General features: G+C 34.3%; 1 protein-coding gene across 1 annotated transcript; it reads left to right on the top strand.

Moving 5' to 3' along the window:
• Window positions 1–1,191: 1,191 nt before the first annotated feature.
• On the top strand, window positions 1,192–17,856 carry BORA (bora, aurora kinase A activator). The gene is made up of 11 exons (XM_012723187.1): window positions 1,192–1,359; window positions 3,032–3,138; window positions 5,903–5,948; window positions 8,314–8,395; window positions 9,237–9,302; window positions 9,830–9,886; window positions 10,393–10,619; window positions 11,195–11,327; window positions 13,633–14,240; window positions 17,043–17,174; window positions 17,540–17,856. Exons 1-11 carry the CDS (start codon window positions 1,207–1,209, stop codon window positions 17,603–17,605), a joined length of 1,677 nt encoding a protein of 558 aa, XP_012578641.1. The 5' UTR covers window positions 1,192–1,206; the 3' UTR covers window positions 17,606–17,856.
• The last annotated feature ends 2,643 nt before the right edge of the window (window positions 17,857–20,499 follow it).

Genomic DNA, 20,499 nt, shown 5'->3' with positions numbered 1-20,499 from the left:
GCGTCCCCCAGCTCACGCCGGGAAGGCTCCGCCCCTCGCGCTCGTCGCCAGCGTGAGGCTGCGTTGGTTTGAATTTAGAGCCACGTTCCACTGCGCGGAAAGTACAGCGAGGAGTTGCCATTCGAATTTACTACGCGGCCTCGATGCGATTGGCTGGTTCGCGGACAGCAGTGCGACGCGATTGGCCAGTCTGCTACAGGCCCCGTGCCCTGGTTGGCCCAAAACAGCGCGGAAGCGGGGAGTTAAAGAGTCTGTGCCTGTCTTGGGAGCTGGCCTGTCCTTGCGGGAGTACCCTGGAGTCACTGTTGGGGGCTTCCTTTTTGTATTCATCACTAGGTATGTTCTTTGTACTTCCTGGCCTTTCTTCTTGTCTCGAATCGGAGAGCTCACTTTTCCCGGCCTCGGATTCCCGTTCCCGCTGGTCCCGGGATGAATGGGAGCAGCGAAGGAGTAGCTCCCTAAGTGTGGGGCACTAGAAAGTGTGGTCGCGTAGAGTCCAGAGTGACGCTGGCGTGGGTGTCCTTAACTGCTCTGCAGCCGAAGAAGCCAGCTGCACTTCAACCTTACAAGAAGTGGTTTCGTTTTCTCTAGGTAAAGCCCCCTTGGGCTGGAATTAATACAGTCTTGCTTTCAATCTTGAGGGTCCTAACATAAGGTGGATATTTAAAGCGTCAACCAAAAGATCTGATGAGTGGAACTTCTCACACGGGGCTGATGTGTAGGAAAAGCACCCGTGTGCAAGCTTCCTCATCTCTTAATTTCTTGCTATAATTATGTTTAGTAACTGCTGTGTTTTAGGAATTAATGGGACAGACGAAGGATGTGCAAATGCTCATGGAGACTTGAGATAATGAACACAGAACTGACATGTCTTTTAATTGAAAGGTGTTTTCTGACTATTCTAACATAAAATTGCCTGTAGAGACGACCAGAACTCAGTCATGATTAATACATTAATAGTTATAAGCCATTTAACTTCTTTGCACTTGTTAATTTTTCAGCAAAATGATCACTAGCTTTGAAGGTTATTGCATTACTTTAGAAAATGTATGTGATACTTTTCTTGTAAATTAATACCAATGGTGTTAGGTTTTGAGTTGTTTTGTGAAATATATGTTGAAATCATTTTAATTGTCAAACGATGTATGGATCTTTGAAGATTTATTACTCGTATTTCTGATTTCTTTTTAGTTTTCTCACGGTGCTATGGGAGATGTCAAGGAATCAAAAATGCAAATAACACCAGAAACTCCAGGGAGGATTCCTGTTTTAAATCCTTTTGAAAGTCCTGGTGATTATTGTAATCTCCACGAACAAACTCTTTCTAGTCCATCAGTTTTTAAATCAACAAAATTACCAGTAAGTAAGTATTGTTGACTAATGTTTACAAATTATTTTAAATAAAAAATATCTTTACTGGCAAGGAGGCAACTTTTACCAGGGAGTGTATATACAGAACATGCATTTTTTAGTGATGAAATTCCTTATAACTAAGGGCAATAGTGGTTATAATGGCTAGGCTAAAAATAAGTTAGCTTTAGTCTTCTCTTTTCTTAAAATTTAGTAGATAACATATTTGTTTTCTGCAACTACCAGTGTAGCTAAATGCTATCTAGGGTTGATGATGTATCTGTGATTACCATATGATTACCATATTTAGCAAATACTTGAATGCTGCTATCTATTAGATATGTGCTGTATATACAAGGAGGCATCATGGTTACATCATGAACAAGTGAGGCTTATTAGATGAAGACTCTCAAGTACTTGATACTCTATTGCAGGGCTTAGCAAATGTTTTCTGTCTTAGTCCAGACAGTAAATATTTTAGGCTTTGCAGTTCCTCTGGCCCACAGATCACTATTACAACCACTCAGCTCTTCCTTGCATCACAAAAGCAACTACATGTAGTACTTACAGAAATGAGTGTGACTGTGTCCTGATAAAGCTTTGTTTATGGGCAGTGAATTTTAAATTCTACATGTAATTTTAACATATCATACAATACTAATATTCTTTTGGGTTTTTGTCAAACATTCTTAGCTTATAGGTTGTATTTTAAAAGTCCACTTCTGTTCTTTTGGAGTAAACACACTTAGCAATTTGAAAAAATATGTTATGTGCAATGATAAGTGGTTTAGCACAAGGGTGATATGGAAAGTGCTCTTTAGAGATTAGGGAAGACCTGATCATTTGTAGATTATTTTTATTCTTTATAACATAAGGGAACAACTTTTGAAGTCTGATATTTTAACCTAGTAAGTAACCTAGAAAAACTGTAAATGAGTGTTTATACTCACTTTCATGTCAGCTTAAACAACAAGCAGTAATGTGCTAGAGGAGTTAAATAGTTTATAAATAAAACTATTAAATTACTAATCAGACGTCATGATTTTTCATTGATGCATTAAATTTAAGTTATCTTAGTGTTCATGAAAATAAATAATGCAATGACTGGAGTTTGAACCTCAAGCCCCTAGAATGTATGCATCTTGGGTTTTTAAGTCCAAATTTGTAAAACCTAAACTTGGAATTACACATTTTAAATAGTTTTGGTTTAATTGAACAATACTGGTTATCATTCTTCAGTATTTTAAGGACCAACTCTTTTATGAGTTTTTGCATGCACTTTGTAGCTAGGACTGTTTATTTTCTTAGTGAAAGTAATGACCTTTGATAACTCTTAAGAGATTTTACTTTTACATGGATATGTTGTATAGCTGTGGTTGTGAATTGTGCAATGTCTATAGTCTATATCCTCATTGCTTTACTGTGACTTTTATGTTGTGATGCTGATTATGCAAAATCACCTGTATGGAAGATTTTACTACGTTAAGAGATACAGCCAATTCAGTAGATATGGTATGATTTGGTAACCATTTGTCATTTAACTTAGTGGTAAAATAAAATGTTTAAATATGAGCTTTAAATAATTTCATTTTATAACCATCACTTTTGAAGCTCGCATTAGTTGTATTTTGACGAACTATTTTAGTTTGCTTTTACTGATAAACTCACTTCTTTTGTTAAGACTCCAGGGGAATTTAGATGGTCTATTGATCAACTAGCTGTAATAAATCCTGTAGAAATAGACCCAGAAGATATTCATCGTCAGGCTTTATACTTAAGTCATTCTCGGTAAGTTTTCCTTTCTCACACCTAAGTGTAATAATATATTATCTAGTGAAGAGGGCTAGGAAATTCCAAAAGTTGAATATTTTTATAAACAAAAATATTGGGGGGGGGAATTTTGATATAGATTTGTTCTAAGTGCAGAGTGAGTTCAGAGACATAAAACCAGTAAGATTCCCTTGCTAACCCTTCTAAATCTGCACAGGATTCTTTTTACTTTAGAGGTAATCTGCTGCTGTTTACGGGACCCCTTTGCCTCCTTAGCATTTGGTAGAGGGAAAGCTATTCTGAAATTTGTATCTGGTTTACATGATTGTGGATTCTGCTACTAAATTTTCATTTTGAATTTTTTGTTTTGCGGGGTTTGATGGTATCAGGTAACATGAAATGCTGTTTCATTGCCCTTTGCATCCCCTTACCAGGTTAAGGGACAGTCAACAAAAAGGTATGCATTACCAACAGAGGGCTTTTCTAGATCACCCTACTCTGACAAGGACCCTTTGGGCATCTCTGTTGCATTGTCTTGAATTCAGCCTAGTTCAGAGCAGTCTTATTTGTTCACATACCCAGGGCTTCCAAGCACTGGTGTGTTTCACACTTGAACTGCGTAATGGTGCCTAATGGGGAGAACTTGCACTTCTGTGGTACAGAAGATGCAGTTTTTGATTACAAACTGCAGGTAGTAGTACCTGTTATTAGTTTTAGGGACTCTTGTTTATGTCAATTTTAATTTGATTTCTTTATATTTGAAAAACTTGAATCCTGTTATAACTAGCTTTTAAGTTTTGGTCTTGAGGTAAATGTGCCCTCAGTTCAAAATAAAGGGAAAACAACTTTTTTTAACTTTTGAATCCAGTCACACTTTTGAGACACTTGAAAATATTTGTCTGACTTTTCTACCTCTTTACCTTTTGACTAGATAAATTGATGTTTGGTTACTCACTCATTATTAACTTATGTCTATTCAAATTGTTATAGAGTATAGAATGGAGATAAAAGTAGAAGAGGGTCTTAAGTGAAATGTAAATAAAACCTTGAAAAGAAAAAGTAGAAAATAATCTCTAAAAGTAGATGAGTCACAAATGGTACTAATATTTTATTTCATATAAACATTGCATGTTATTTTGCCTCATCTTTTCAGTATCCGACCATGGATAATATTACCTATTAATTCAGAGATTTAAGTATTGTGAAGAACACTGAAAATGTACAGGATATTATTCCTGTCCTCTAGAATGAACAGTACAGTTAACCAAAGTTGTGACATAGCATTTCTGGTTATTAATAAATAGAGTATCACCTGGATAAATTTATGTGAGGAATTGGAAAAGGCCTCAATTTAATTTACTAATATAGTTCAATGATTGGTTATGATTTCTCACAAGGGCAGTAAGTATATTCATAACAAAACATGATTCATTCTTATAAACAAGCAGTAGCATTCTATGTCTCTGTCTAATCCAAGTTTCCTATCTCAGTGCTTCTCACCTTTTCATGCTCTGCTACATATAAAAAAAGATAATTATAAGGCATAACTGTATAAATAAGTGAGTCTGCCCATACAGGAGATAAATTGTCCTGAAGCACCCCCACCCAACAACTGCAAAGATCCATTACAACACACTGGTAACTTTTATTTATCATGCCAGTATTGTGTGAATTATTATATAAGTACCTGTCTACTTATAACTTGGCTCTCTTATAACTTTGCTGAACTGGTGCTTGTTGCTTCTAGCAATCACCTGAATATTCCAGGTTCGTAAGGTCCTTCTGATGAAGCAGCACTTTCCAAATGGCACAATGCATTTAATCATGTTCTGTGCTGCTATTACTATGGACTTCATTTTGACCTGATATGACAATGATAAAAAGAAGAGAACTAATTTACTTAAAATGGCTGTTCATGCTGATTATCATGTTCTGTGAAGACTTTTCTCATACTTCCCTTACTTAAGAAAATTCAAGATTTTAATTTCTGAAACATGTACATTCTTAAGATCAATTTGGCTGAGTCACAAAAAATATATATACGTGGAGAAATTAGAGAGAAAATAGTTTTACATTGTTTTTAAAATGAATTGTCTTAACAGTTTATTGGTGGAAAGCAATATTCTTTCGTGAAACAGATTAAAAGTGGTTGTAACAAAACTGACTGCTGAATCTTTAGCCATCATGTGTCTTATGCTTGGGACATGACACTTTATATTAAATCTTACCACCGATGAACTTCGGTTACTGTAATTGCAAATTATATCAAAATGGAAAAAAAACTTAAAATTCATTGGTCAAAATTTTATATTGTTGATATTTAATTTCATAATAAGTTTGGCTATTAAGAACTGTAAGGATGATAGTTTCCTTCTTTTACAGAATAAGAGTTGATTCTGAAATTATACTTATGTTAAATTTGCCATTATTGAAGAAAAAGATTTAAACAATTCATTGATATTTGTGGAATGAACTACTCCTTATTTGCTGTGATTAAATGACAAAGTTTATGTAAATCAGTTAATTGTAACTTACATTATTACAAGCCTTTTAAAGGAAAATATTATTTCATTCAAACTGAAGAGGGGGTTAAGCCTACCAGCATAATAGTGAACATTGAATATTATCCTCTATAAATGTGGTAAGATACCAATTTTTCTTTCAAAATGAGCTTAACATTTGCCAGTTTCAACAGAAGGAAATTATTTGAAACGTTATTATTTTAAATGTTCAATCAACTGAAGTAATGGCATGGTTATTTTTCTTCTTTATCTCTGTATAGACTAGATAAAGATGTGGAAGACAAAAGACAAAAAGCCATTGAAGAGGTAACTTAAAACTGCTAAGCCAATTAAGCATCAATTCTGCATGCTTGTCACTTCTGTTAGAAAGACTTCCTGCAAATCCTTTGCTGTCCCAACTGCCCAGGACTTGCCAGCCTCCCTATTTTAAGCATCTCTCCGGTCTCCATAAGTCTAATGTTTTTAGCTATTCAAAGCCTTACTTAGTGATCTATAGGTTAGTGCTTTCCCCTCTAGTTGAGGTCTTTTTTTTTAGTGAAGATTGTGCTTTTCCATCTATTCATTCTTAGGGTGCAGCGTGTTTTTATTGAGCCATCAGGGATGGATCAGCACCAACCTCTTTTCACCTTAAGTTTCTGTAGAGGAAGTTGAATATTTTCAGACTATGAATTGGCATTGATGGTGGTTTTATCTTTTGTGTGGATTATTAAGGCATAAACTACTTCATGAAAGAAAATATCTTAGCACTAAATAGAAAAAGTATATCACATTAGTAGGCTATTTTTTTAAAAGTAAAAATGATGAACTAAGTTTTTTACTTTTAGTTTATTTGCTCAGCTCCTCTTAAAATGTAAAGTTTATCTAGTTATTTTTGAGGTAGGCATGGCATCATTCCTTAATTTTGCTTTTATCCTCTCAAACCCCCTTCCACGTATCTCTACTCCTCACCTCTCCTGTACCCCATAGGACTTCAGCTTTACTGTGTCAGAGATCAGGAGATAAGATAGTCCCTCATATTTTTTTTTTAGTGTAAATGTTGCCCTTTTGTATTTCCAAACAAACCTTTGTGTTAGAAAAGTTTCATGTACTTTATTCCTCCCAAAGTGAATTGTGCCTCATTACCATCCCATTCCCTCAAAGAATATTTCATGTGTATACTTTTAGGTTAAGTTTATAGCCTTTAAATATCTTAGACATATAGGATTATCACTCATACTGTTTTACATCTTGCTATTTTTGCTTGTTAATTTTCTTAGGTATCTTTTCATAACTAGCACACATAGATTTTTATGTCCTGTAGTAACAACATAGTATTCCATTGCATGAATGAGCCATAACCTTAACTACTTCTGTTGATAAATGTTTAGGTTGTTTTGATGTTTTTCTAGCACAAATGATGTTGCAGTGAACAACACAGTTGTAATACAGCTTTGTATACTTGAACTAAATTTGCTAAGTCAGAAATTGAATTTTCAGTTTTGCTTTTACCAAACTGACTTTACAAAAGGTTGTATCCATCTTTACTCCTGGCAGCATTAATGTACTGTCTTTCTCATATGTGCAATACTGGTTATTATCAAACTTCTTAATTTGTTTTAGGCTTATTATTTTAAAATTTTTACATTTTATTTGGATTTGTATTTCTCAGTGAATTTATATATTGCTTCATAAATCATTGGGGGCTTAATATTTCTTTTGTTCTAGCAATTCTCTATTATATCCTAATCAGTGCCTCCAGGGAACCCCTTTTTTGTATCTCTTCTCTTGTATTCTTAGGTAACTTAGGTAAGGAAATTAGTTCTTTGCTAAGTGTAAAGAAAATAAAATGTTTTGTACTGCTCCCCAAAACAGAGGAAAGGGAAAAGTACTTTATTAGGCTTAACTTTCTATCTGGAATGATAGAAGAAAGACATATACGCAAATGTTCTATGATTAGTAGACTGGCTCTGGCCATCTGGCAAATACTTAATCACTCGCCCTCTGGCTTTGGGAAGAGCACGATTTCTTCATCTCTTGTGTAAATACTCCAACTGTGACATCGTCACATCACTCACGTGGCATGACTGAATAGGAAAAGTATACCAGTATGTGGAGGCGTTCCTCCAAAGAGCCAGAAAAGACTCAGTGAACCTCAAGAGCATATAGAAGAATCAGCAATGATGATCTTAAGTATATATTACCGTTATTTTACTGTAGGTTTATGTACTTTCATCTTCAATATTGGCTCTTAGATAGCTGATGCACAGAATTTCAGAAACTAATAATCCCATTTGAGAGCCAGAGCAAGCCAATTCCAGCATGTCATTCAGGTTGACTTATCTTTATATGTCTGTCTCCATTTCTTTTTTCCCCTCTCCATCCTCCCTTTCATCAGTTCTCTCCCAACTGCCAGAAAAACAGTGGGGTGGAGGATAAATTAAAAAATGTTCATAAATTAATGCCCTTAGCTTAATTTACAAGATTTCAATTTCAGTGCTTGACTTGAAGTATTAAAATTTCTCTACATATAAATTTAAAATTTCTTCCATTTCACAACCTTTAGCCATTTGTTCTTTTGAGTATTAAAATTTTAAATATAACTGTAAAGTGATGGTTATTTGAAAATAGCACTGGTACCTTCTCATTTCTTGGTGGGAATTTATGCCTAACTGTATGATTTTAATTTTCGTAGTTTTTCACCAAGGATGTCATTGTGCCCTCTCCTTGGACTGATCATGATGGGAAACAAATTCCAGAGTATCATTCCAGTAAATGTGAGTATACTAAAAATCATGTGAGTCAAACCATAAAATCATAACAATCGGATTTGTTCAACCTGATTTGACTAGATAGAACCAGACTGGTGTCTGGTGTGCCTGCACAGACTGTGTGGCCGCCAGCAGCACCGAGGGTCCCTTTGTCCAGTATCTTACCAAGACCTGGCATCATTCAGTTTTTGCATTATTGCCTTTCTCATTGCTTGACATTTTAAATGACTGATGTAATTTTTATTTCTTCATATACCAATGGTATCTTTATTTTCTCCTTTATAATATACTTTTAATTCTTGTTTCATGTTCCTAGTAAAGCTCTTATATTTTTTTCCTGTTACTTTTTTAAGACACCTGTAAAATATATATATTTCAGACATTTCAATTTGTCCTGTTCCATTTTGTATTATTGGGTTGTATTGTCAATCCAACCAAAGAGATCAACAATAGGGTTGGAAGGAAATTCTTATTTTGTTGTAATCAAATAAAAAATTTTACTGTACAGCATTAAAAAAATACATGTCTGCATATAAAGTGCAGAGACTTATGTGGCCTGTATTATATATCGATATATAAAATTTGGCTTGCTTCTTGTAAAATAATTCTTTAACTTCAAAGGAGCACTAGGATAAAATTTGAAAGGTTACTACCATAAAGGAGGAGGTAATGTTGTTTAAGAAAAGGATGGTTGCTCTCTGTGATGTCAGCCTTAAAAGGTTGAAGGTGAATGTTATCCATTCTTGTCTCTTCCCCTTGGTTCACTTTTTCCTTGGAAGAAGTAACCCTAAATTAAATGGGAAAAAAAAAAAGATATGTAAGATGTTTCATTGACAATGTCTTACAGGTATTAACATAAATAATGAATCTCCAGTTGGAAAAAAGCTGACTATCCATTCTGAGAAAAGTAATGGTGAGTATGAATATAATTTAAAAAGAAGTATCCATATCAAGCTATTAAATTCATAGCAAGCTACATATGATATTAAATTCATTTCATGTGCTTGGACTTTTCTCTGTTGAAATTGCTCACTTTTAATGGGTGAGCTATATAAGAGCTGACTTTTAAACAAAATAGATACATCTAGCTGTGTTTAGAAATAGCAATAGTTCTGTATTCAAAGCTTTTGTGAATAAATTTCTGGATTTTTGGGAAGGGATCCTTTTGAAATGTTAATATTGGGAAATCTGTCCTCAGATATAGGCGGGCTTCTTAATTTATTCAAATCTCAGCAGCACACTAGTTTACATCTGTAGTGGAAAGTGTGGGAAACCACTTATAGAGGTACCATGTTATGTAACAAGATGCATAAATGAAATAGTGCAGTTTGGCTGGAGCATCATGGGGAGATGGTTGATTGGGAAGCACATGCTAAATTGCATGTAATGTGCTTGCATTGATTTATCCATGTTTGTATTTATTTATCTGTTCACTTCCAGCTGCTTGTCAGACGTTACTGTCTCTTCCTGTGGATTTTAATTTAGAAAGTATACTTGGTAGGTATTGTATTTGTGTAAGCCCTTTACTAACTTAAATAAAAGGTTTGTTTTAATGGTTTTTTGTAAAGGCAAAAGATTTATGTGATCTGAAGAGAAACCAGAGTACTGATGATGGCTTTTTGTAAGTGATACTGTCTGGCATTGTCTTGCTCTAAAGACGTCAGGAAACCATCCTGAAATTTCTCCCTTTTGTTTAACATGGCCTAAATTAACCTTTTTTTTTTTTCTTTTAATCATAATTAGCTTTTTTTTCTTTTAATCATAATTAGCTTTACATACTATTCATGGACAAATCTTTATTGGAATTACCTAAGCTAATAATGAAACACTCAAAATGGATAATTTCAGATTTAAAACATCACATATGCAATGGAATTTTACCTTCTTTTGGAAAAAAAAAACAAAACATAGTATATGCTGATTTTAAAATCTCACGTAACTGAAATGTAATTGTTCTTCAAAATAACTAACTCTGCCTTTTGTTCTTTTAACATTAAATATAGGTGACTATTTTAGAGCAGATGAATTCACAGACCAGTCTCCTGGAAATCTCAGTTCTTCATCTCTCAGGAGAAAGCTATTTTTAGATGGCAATGGAAGTATTTCAGACTCTTTACCTCCTGCATCTCCCACAAGTCCTCATGCTGGTGCTCAAACATCACTTGAAGTTTTTTATTCAATAGATTTATCTCCTGTACAGCGTAAGAGCCCTGTGCAGACACCGAGTTCGGTAAGAAGTGGATTACAGTGGCTGATCAGATTGCCATAGCGCTGCTTGGGCCTGGATACTCATATTGCATGGGAAGGAATAGTTATCTTTTGGGTTTTGTTTTTGATGAGGTTTAAACCAGTTCTTATTTTCTCACTAGCTATAGGAATGTTTTCAGCTAGTCTCCAATTTTGCATTTAGACACACACACACACACACACACACACACACACACACACATTAGACATATATATAGAAGTGTAAGCTACTTACTGAATTATTTTAGTAAGATTTTCAGTGTAACACACCTGAATTGGCATTAATGGAGTAAAGTTTTTCATAGATATTTGCTCACTAAAAAATATGATTGTTTAAATAGCTGTCATTTGCATTTTATTGTGACTGGCACATTTCTAAGTTTTAGTAACATTCTACATGTTCTTGTTACAAGGTGCCATGCCTTTTAGCATCTTGACTTTTGGTAAATGACTAAAATTGACATGACCTAGTTTATAAATGAAGATATAGGTAAGTAGCATCCAGTACAATAGAGCTGTGGAGAACCATATCATTTGACCTATTTATTTTGCTCACAGGGGCAGTTTTCTTCTAGCCCTATTCATGGTAGTGCGAAAAAATACAGTTTGGGAAGTATGACCAACCCTTCACCTATCCCATCACCCACTTTCTCACCAGTTACATTTAAAATAGGAATGACACCACTCTCAGGTAGGTCTTCTAATAAAAATACCTAATTAAAAATTATATACTGTCAATATTTGTTATTAAGGAAGCTCTTTTTAGCTTTCCCTAACCATGGAGCTCTTCATATTTCATATTTAGAAATTGTGATTTTTTTTTTAACAAAAGAAATAATTTACTTTAAAGACATGGTAAGATTTTCAGCAGAGTAGCGGTCTTTATCTCAAACATTCTTACGAAGGAAATAACTGAAAGATGTGAATATTTGAGATAAGTTGAATTTTATATGCTTTGTGACATGTAGGTTCAGACTTTGGTAATTGGCTATTTGCATTTTGTAAAGATACAGTTGTTTGGCAAGGTTTTTATGGTAAATATAGTGTATGGCATTTACCTATTTTTCTTTGCATGTATCAGTTTTTCTTTGAAAAAAATTAAAGCACTTTCTGAAAAATATTCATGATAAAAAAATCTATAGTAGGTAAGATTGTAAAATTGCAAATGGCATTTTTTTGTTAGTTTCTTTTAATAGAGATGTGTATCTTATTCTCCACAAACATGCATTTACATATATACTTTTATGTTCTGCTTTTTTTACAAAACGTTTTATTAATGTGTATGTTCATAGGTAAGTCAGATTACTTACTGTCTGAAACCATGATTTTCAATCCCTCTCTGACATTCTGTTTTATGAATGTAACCTTTATATTTGTTTTCATTTATGCTAATACTAACTTTTTAATCCCCAAAATAATAATTATCCTTGTACGTATGTTATTCTTGTAAATACTTATGTCCTTATAGGTTAAATTCTCAGAAGTGGAATTATTTGGTGAAAGCTTTTAAGACTTTTAATGAACTTTGTCAGATTTTCTCCATAAAGTTACACTGATTAAAATTTTCACTGGTTTTGTATGAGAGTACTAGTTTCTCCCCCATCCAGAAACACTGAAATCACCATTCTTTTTGGTGTTTGTTAAGGTGTTGGTACAACCAGATCTCCTACTGCTTTAGTTTTTGTATCTTTTGATTATTACAATGTTGAACTTTTTCCAAATGCTTATTGCTCATCTGTTTCTTAGGAGAAGAATCTCCACTTTTAATGTACTGTTTTTTAAACCTATTTATTTATATTTTGCATCATTGTTGATTTTTAAACAATGTTTGTCATTCTTAAGCTCTTTATTACTGCAAACATTAATTTACAGTTTTTTTGTTTGCCTTATAGTATGTTGTATGAACACAAATTTTTACAGATTTTTTCAGGGGCAGTCCCCATAGAATTCCCACCACCAGGTCACCCGTGTATCATCACCATAGTCCTCTGTGCTCTTCCCTCCCTTGTTCCAATTCCTCTCTCCTCACCCCAACAGAATGTCTCTGTTTATAGCTGTCTATTTTTGCTGTGTTATGTTTTTTGTTATTTTTTTCCCTGGTGCCTTATTTGGTTCCCCTGTAGTCCTCCTATAAGTGAAACATATACTTTCCTCTGACATTTCACTGGGCATAATTCCTTCTTGCTCCTCTATTTTGCTGTGAATGGCATTAGTTTATCATTTTGATTGCTGAATAGTATTCCACTGCGTACAGTTACCACATCTTTTTATCTAGTTATCTATTTTGGGTTGTTTCCAGGTCTTACCTATTATAAATGGTGTTGTAGTAAACATAGGGGTACAGGTATTCTTTTGAACTAGTATTTTTGTGTGCTTTGGGTTTATGTCTAGGAGTGGATTAATTTCCATATTTTTTGTTACTTGTGTGACATGAACACTTTGTTTATTTATCATTCAGAGGGTTGTTTCTGTGATTTTTCCCATTTTAAAAAGTTTTGTTTTTATTAAACTAATGTAGCTATAAAATCTATTAAGTTTTAAGATTTTTTATCATTTTGTCATTTGCTAGCTCTATTATTGTAAACATTATTTTACAGTTTTTTGTTTGCCTTATAGTATTTTTCATAAACACAGATTTTTACAGATTTTATTTACTGAATACAGCTGCTAAATTGTTATTGTCAGTACTGTTTTTGCATACAAACAATATTGTTACAGTAGTGATATACTTATGAGGAAATAATTCTCATGGAGTGAAAAGTTTTGTTGAATTTTAAAAAGCAAGTGCCAGAGGAAGTATTTTGGGGGATCTTTATCCTACTTATGGAGGCATGTTCATCTGTGCTGTTTTCCGCACTAAAATGGTAATTCAGTAAACAATACAGATGTTACAGAAATCCAGTTTTTCTGGCATGAAATATGATTATCACTTTTTTAATAATGGTTTTTCCATTTTTATGTTTTTGTGCTGTCATTTTCCCCTGCCAACCTTTTAGAACAAAGGAAATTTACTCTGCATTCTCCTGATGCTTCATCTGGAACTCATTCTAATGGAATTACTAATCCATGCATCAGAAGTCCTTACATAGACGGCTGTTCACCAGTTAAAAATTGGTCTCCAATGAGACTTGACATGTGTCGAGGTGATGCTCATTCTAAGACCTCACTGATTCAAATACCTCTTACTCTTGAAACTCACAGTGAAGATGAAGATAAAGCAACTATTCCTTCCACAGATACCTCATCACCAGCCACGGGCCCTGCTGGGGTACACCTACATCAGTTGCATAGTGATGTGTCTCCCCACGACACACATTTGGTGGTGACTGCCATGTCTATTACAGAGAATCAGTCCAATGCTTCTGAGAAAGAATTTGTACTGCTGCCAGATATTGAAAGTGAGAAGGAGAATAATACTGTGGATATGGTTGACCCAATAGAGACAGCAGATGAAAACACCTGGATTAAGGAACCAATCGACAATGGGAGTTTACCTCTGACTGATTCTGTGAGTGGGATTGCCTTCAGTATTGAAAACTCTCATATGTGCATGTCACCTCTTGCAGAAAGCAGTGTCATTCCTTGTGAAAACAGCAACATCCAGGTAAATTATTTTAATACACTGTAGTCCTTTGCTTGCTTTTGGTGTTCTTTCATCTTTTTTTTCTGTTTATAGTGAAAGAAAACTGGTTAAATGTGAGGACTATAGCATCATCTAACTTTTAAAAAAATATCAAAAAGTGATTCCCAAGAAAGTTACTTTCTTTTAAATTGAACTGGTGATGCAAATTCAATTTTCACAATGCTATTTATTTGGAATAGGAAAAGATTAGTGTGGAAAAGATATCAAGCTGGTCTCTTTTTAGAGCCTGCAGGCATCAGACTACCTGGGATTCATCTCTTAGGTATCACTAGTACCAGAGGAATTCAATTTCTAGTATAGAATTTGTACTCCAAAAATACAGTAGTTTTTGTTTTTCCTTGATACCATTTAGAAAAAAACAGAATTTAAGGTACTTTTGTGTTTTCTCCTTAAAACTATGATTGGTAAATGTCATGTAATTATACAGCTCCAATTTTGCAGTATCACTGGAGCTGATTTTTTAAAACTTAAAAATACATTCCCTGCCTTTTCATAGTAACAATACCAATACAATAGTTCTTACTATATGCCAGGAATTGTTCTGAATACTTTACATATGTTAATATGTAAATTAATCCTCACAAAAGTCCTTTGAAATATGTGTAGTGTGATCCCATTTTTAGAAATGAGAAGATGGCCAGAGAGGTTGAGTAACTGACTTAAAACTTACATGACCGGTAAGTAGTAGAGCTAAGATTTGAATCCTGGCAGTCCAACTAAAGTCTGTATTCTTTAAGCTGATTTATACTAATAGCTAATTTAGCTTTAAGTGTACCAGGAACTGTTCTGACATTATGTACTCTATATATGTGTGTTCATTTAATTTTTACAACCCCCTGCAATAATGCCTTAGCTTTGGCATGCTAAGTTTAAAACTCAGGGAAGGATTCTAAATGACCCATATTTTATCTTTTGCTCATGCTTGTGACTTTATGGTTAGTTACTTAAATTAAAAAAGAAGAAACTACTAGAATCATTTACTTATCCCAGCTTCTAGATGTGGTTCAAGCGAAAAGAACATGGTCAAACTTAACCTTAAAGATGTTATTTCTCTCCTTTTCTCAAAGCATTTATAAAGCTATAAAATACTTTGATGTAATACTCTTTTGCCATTAACCCAGCCAACCACTGCCTCTATCACTACTAAATTGTCATCCACTCTATGCTTATCTGCAAAAGATTCCAGTTCACTGTGACATTACAAGCTCTCACTTATATAGAGCTAAAGTAGAATTCTGCCTGTGAACAGTTTTACCTACTGGGCCAGATCAATAATGTCTCCCTTTTAGAGAATACTTTGTAGTTAAAGATTTTTATATTCTTTCTTTGCTGCCACAGAGGTAGCATCAAACACTTGAAGACAACCATTTCCCCAGAGCCTTTAGACTTACTTCATTGTTGCTTGGACGCCATATATGGTACGCAGTAGTGATCCTGGTTACATGGATGTTTGGATCATCAATCAAGGAATTCCCTTGTCCTCTCTTGTGTTCCAGATCCTGTTTGACCTCCCTTTCTAGTACTACTCTCTCTCTCCTGGAACACATTTCTGGTAACTTTGTAAGGAAGAACACACTTTTCAAGGAGCTGTGCATTTGATCATATGTTCATTCTGCTCTCACATTTGACTTTGGAAATACTTTTCCTCCAGGCCAGTTCCGTATGACAGAAAATGGAACATGATGTTTTTGTTTTAGCACATTATCCTTTTCAGCCATTAAATGCTGCTGATCCTGTAGGTGATCTGTATTGTCTGGCTGGTACATAGAAGCACTTGTTTGTTGTGGCTTCAATGAGAGCAGTGGGTCAGCCACTCTCTTTTGGGGCTCCTGTTGATGCTTCTCTGTATTACAGAGTGGGACAAAGCACTGGGCGCCTTATTTACTATTAGCTTTTCCATTGATATATTCAGCTATATAAATCCATTATTTGTCATTGTATTTTTGGGGAAGCAATCTGGTAAATGTTTTTGATCAAGTAGCTGTCAAATGATAGTAAAACATTTCTCCTGGGATGTTATGTTTTACATATGAAAAAATATCCATGTTACTGAGAAACAAATATTCCTGTAGGTACTGCACTCTGTAGGTATTCTATTTCTGATGGGCATGAAAGTACAAAGCCTTTTCCTCCCCTTTAATCCTAACTTGAAGAAAATGGCTTGAGTGCCAGTTCTATCTCTGTGGCTTGTGCTGTTCAGTGCTCTGCCTTTAAGGCAGGAAAAGGCAATGTAAGTAAACAGGGACTTTGAAATCTCAGCTTTTCATCACCTCATTCTTTGTGAACACCACCCTTTGAGCTTTGGCTTCATCAGTGAATAGGATTGTAAGGAGCAGCTAAAAATGATAATTTACTGTGTATGTATCAAAACTGAAGTGTGCTAGAATTTCATTTTTCTATTTTGCTCCTGGGAGCTGGGTCATTGTGTTCTATATTGCTACAATTTTAATTAAAAAGAAAAACTAGCATCTAGAAACTGTTTTCTATGTGGTAGCTATTGCTTGATTCTAAAGGAATTGTAAAGTGAATATTTTGCAGAACCACCAGTTCTATGAAGAACTACATTTTAAACTGCATTCACTGTGACCCATACTGAAGTTGCATTGTAATGATTTAAATTTTAAATTTTTAAGATACATTTTATCTACAAACATAAATCACATCTACATAAACATATTTTCTCTAAATATTGTCAAGTAAATCTTAAGTGAATTATATAGTTCATGGTATTATCCTGAGGTTTTTTTTTCTCATTCCTGTCAGATGGATAGTGGCTATAATACACAGAATTATGGAAGCAACATTATGGATACAGTTGGAACAGAAAGTTACTGCAAAGAAAATGATGTACAAACCTTGGAAGTTGAAAATAAATCTCAAAATTTTAATACAAAGGTATGGAAACATGAGAGACTGATGGTGGTTGTAAGTTACAACTATTTACAAGTTGTAATTAGTCTAGACTGTAGTCTGTATTTTTTCCAGTTTGCTTAAAATTTGGTTTATGCCTCAATATGCCACTATCTTGTTTTCACTTTCCTCCCTTTCGCCTGAGGTAAGATTATAACAAGCATTAAGAGAGGAAGTGCTCTTTTTGATATAAGGTTTTGATTTGTAAATACCTGTATCTTTACTGTCCTTTAGGAGAGTTAAGCTAAGGATATCATCATTCAAGTTTTTTAAAAAAGTTTATTTCCTTGAAAACTTGGATCACTGAATGCTCATATTTAACAAAGTATTTTCTTCTCTTTCTTTCATAGCAAGAGCACACAACACAAAGGTTTTGGATGAAAACAGCAAATCTTCCTCAATATAGCAGTCCATAGAATACCTCTTTCAGAATCAAGGACTATTGTTCAATAAAGCCTCGCATATTTTTTTATGCACAGGATCAATAATGTGATTATGATTGGGGAAAATTGACTTCAGCTAACACACTTATTAGCATTCCTTCCCTCCTTAATGTGAAAAATCAAGAGCTTAACCTAGTGACACAGGAACAACAGAAAAGATCCTGGAACTTTCAATAAGTTGAAGTACTTACTGATTTTTTAATCAATAAGTATTTTTGTACTTACCTTGAGTGATGTGTTTAAGAAACTGAGTGAAGTAGCTTCTGTAGATCAACAACTTCCTTACTAGTAAGCCCTACTGTCAGCACTGAATTTAAAAATATTTTTGAGAAATAGTTTTATGTTACATAAATTTATGACTATAAAATGAATTTAAATTATAATCTATGTGTAAGCAATGTGATTTGTGATTTAGATATAAAATTTAATTGAAGGGGTGATTCTTGGCATATCTGATCAAATCAGCATTTTCAAAAACTCATTCTTTGCAGAAATTCTTAGTTACAACTTCTCTAGTTACTGTTTTTACAAATTAATACTAGGAAGGTAGTACTAACTACATTGTTTAACATATTGTCACTTTAATATCACATATTGTTGTTATGGGGCAAAGATGGGATGCCCAGAATATAGTGGAATCACACAGTCTCCAGCTCCAATTTGGCTCGGGAAGAGTGAGACCAGAGAAACAACCAGGATAAAAGGACTAAGTGACTGGGAGTTCCTAGAGGGCTTTGGGCACACTATAACAAAATTTTTTAAAAGCTTGTGATCATGTTGGGAATAGAATGCGTCTTTACCTTTGAAATATGTATATTCGTATTTATAAATCACCTTTGAAAACTGTCTAACTCAAAAGAGCAATAATTCATTGTAGCTCAGGAAATAAAGACATTATCATGGTGTCACTTTTTTCATTACGTTTTTGCACCCTATAAAGCCATTGCTAACCTGCAAGGCATATTTCTTCCTGTGTACCTGACTCATCATGCTGTCTCTCAACACACTAACCTTCAAAGCTAGGAGCCACTAGGTCCACTGCTATAGTAAGTGCATTAGCAACTGAGTCCCTGATCACCTAGGCTTGGGATTCATAAAGGTAATTGCTGTGCATTAAGAGTTCTAAATCCCAAAAGCAGGAAGCTTCCTGACTCACTATTAACATAAGCCAAGAAAGAAAGTAGTGATTTTAAGTTGGATTCTTCCTATCACTACTAGCCCATAAATCTTCTATTGATCTTCTCTTGTTAATATAGTGGTATTAGTTCTACCAAACAGTTTTTTTTTTTTTAAAGATTTATTTATTCATTCATACAGAGCTGGGGTACAGGCCAGAGATGCAGAAGGTGAGAGGATTCACCGGAGACAGAGTCCAAACAGCTTTTTAAGTGAAATATTCCATGCAAACAGCTTTAGCATTAAGAGCTGGCACTTAGAAACAGTTTAGATTACCAAGGCCTCTGTGTGAAATTAACAATGCTTTTGGTCACTGGAACTACTCAGTAGGCAGTAGAGCCTAAGTTAAACTTAGTCATAAATGAAGCACAAGAAAACCTTGGATAGATTTATAATGTCAATCACAGCCCTGTGTTACTTTAGAATACCCCCTTTTCCTTTTCCACTGAAAAACTAGAATTTTTAGCATGGGAGGTGAGAGACATGTCATAGAAATCAAGTATGTAATATTTTGTGACACATGAAAATATAAAATTGAAATTTCCATATTCATCAGTAGGTTTCTTTCAAACAGAAATGTTTGTTTATTCAGTCTATTGTTGCTTTTACACCTTAAGAGAAGTCGAGTCCTATAGTCTTGCAACAAAGACTATAAGGCGCATAGAGCCTAAAATGTCTGGCCCTCTGCACAAATTCTATGGTGTGTTAGCCCAAGAGCTGGCCCAAGATGATACAGGCCAAGCTCCTTCAACTGCCACAGTTCTGCCTCAGTATATGGATGTTTCATAAGGATAAACTGAGCCATCACTTAACGACTCAGTACCTAAATGGCTGCATACGTTGTAATTACTACCACTTTGTATTTCCTGTCTGTGTATTTGCCAGTCTTGTTTCACCTTGTACCTCAAGCTACTTTGAAGAGGTTGTTTACTTGACTGATGATGTGCAGGGCCTATTGTGGATACTTTAGAAATCAAATCAAATGTTTTGTGTTAACTATCAAAAATTGAAAACACAAATTTAATCACTCCTAATCTTTGTGGTTAACCAGGGAAGTAGTCAATGGCTTAAAAAATACTATTGAAAATACATTCCCTTTAATGTGTCCTTACACAGTACTCCATTTCCAACATAATCTGACTCATATGCAGTATAAAAGCCATTAACTACACATTTTATTTCACATGTAACATGATGTAGATATTTAAAGTGACAGCTCTAAAGTCTCAATGCCTTGTCAGACCTGAGGTAAAGTTAATCTCATTTATTACTTGGTTTTAAGAAAAAACTTTTCCCAATCCGATTAAATATCCTACTTGTCTTAGACAACATTCAATTCACAAACATGGACAGATTTTCAAGGACAACTAAAATGCAGAGACTTATTTTAGCAGGAAGCACTTAATGTAAGGTAGTAAATTAAAGATGGCAAAGGAGATTAAATGCTAAATTCCTCAACAGATCTTGAGTTCATTGTCTAAAAACTGCCATACCAAACACTGACAGCTTTCAAGATTTAGAAAGAATAGATTGTTCCTCGTTTCTAAAAATATCCTATTTTCCTCCATAAGAAAATGAGCTTTTGTTCCATCAATATTAAATAATCAAATTACTTATGTAAAATTAATCTGCTCTTCAATGAGCAGATGAGTGCCCCATTTAAATGATCTTTCCAGATCCCTGAAGTTGCT

The sequence above is a fragment of the Condylura cristata genome, unplaced genomic scaffold (genome assembly GCF_000260355.1).
Source record: "Condylura cristata isolate star-nosed mole 26May11 unplaced genomic scaffold, ConCri1.0 scaffold00010, whole genome shotgun sequence".
Lineage (NCBI taxonomy): Eukaryota > Metazoa > Chordata > Mammalia > Eulipotyphla > Talpidae > Condylura > Condylura cristata.
The sequence above is the reverse complement of the archived record's forward strand: the minus strand, read 5'-3'. Positions and strand labels throughout refer to the sequence as shown.

Excerpts from the sequence above, each read along its gene's own strand:
- BORA (XM_012723187.1), top strand. The coding sequence starts at position 1,207 with ATGGGAGATGTCAAGGAATCAAAAATGCAAATAACACCAGAAACTCCA. Across the intron at positions 5,949-8,313 it reads GACAAAAAGCCATTGAAGAG|TTTTTCACCAAGGATGTCAT; the intron begins GTAACTTAAAAC and ends TAATTTTCGTAG. Across the intron at positions 9,303-9,829 it reads CCATTCTGAGAAAAGTAATG|CTGCTTGTCAGACGTTACTG; the intron begins GTGAGTATGAAT and ends GTTCACTTCCAG.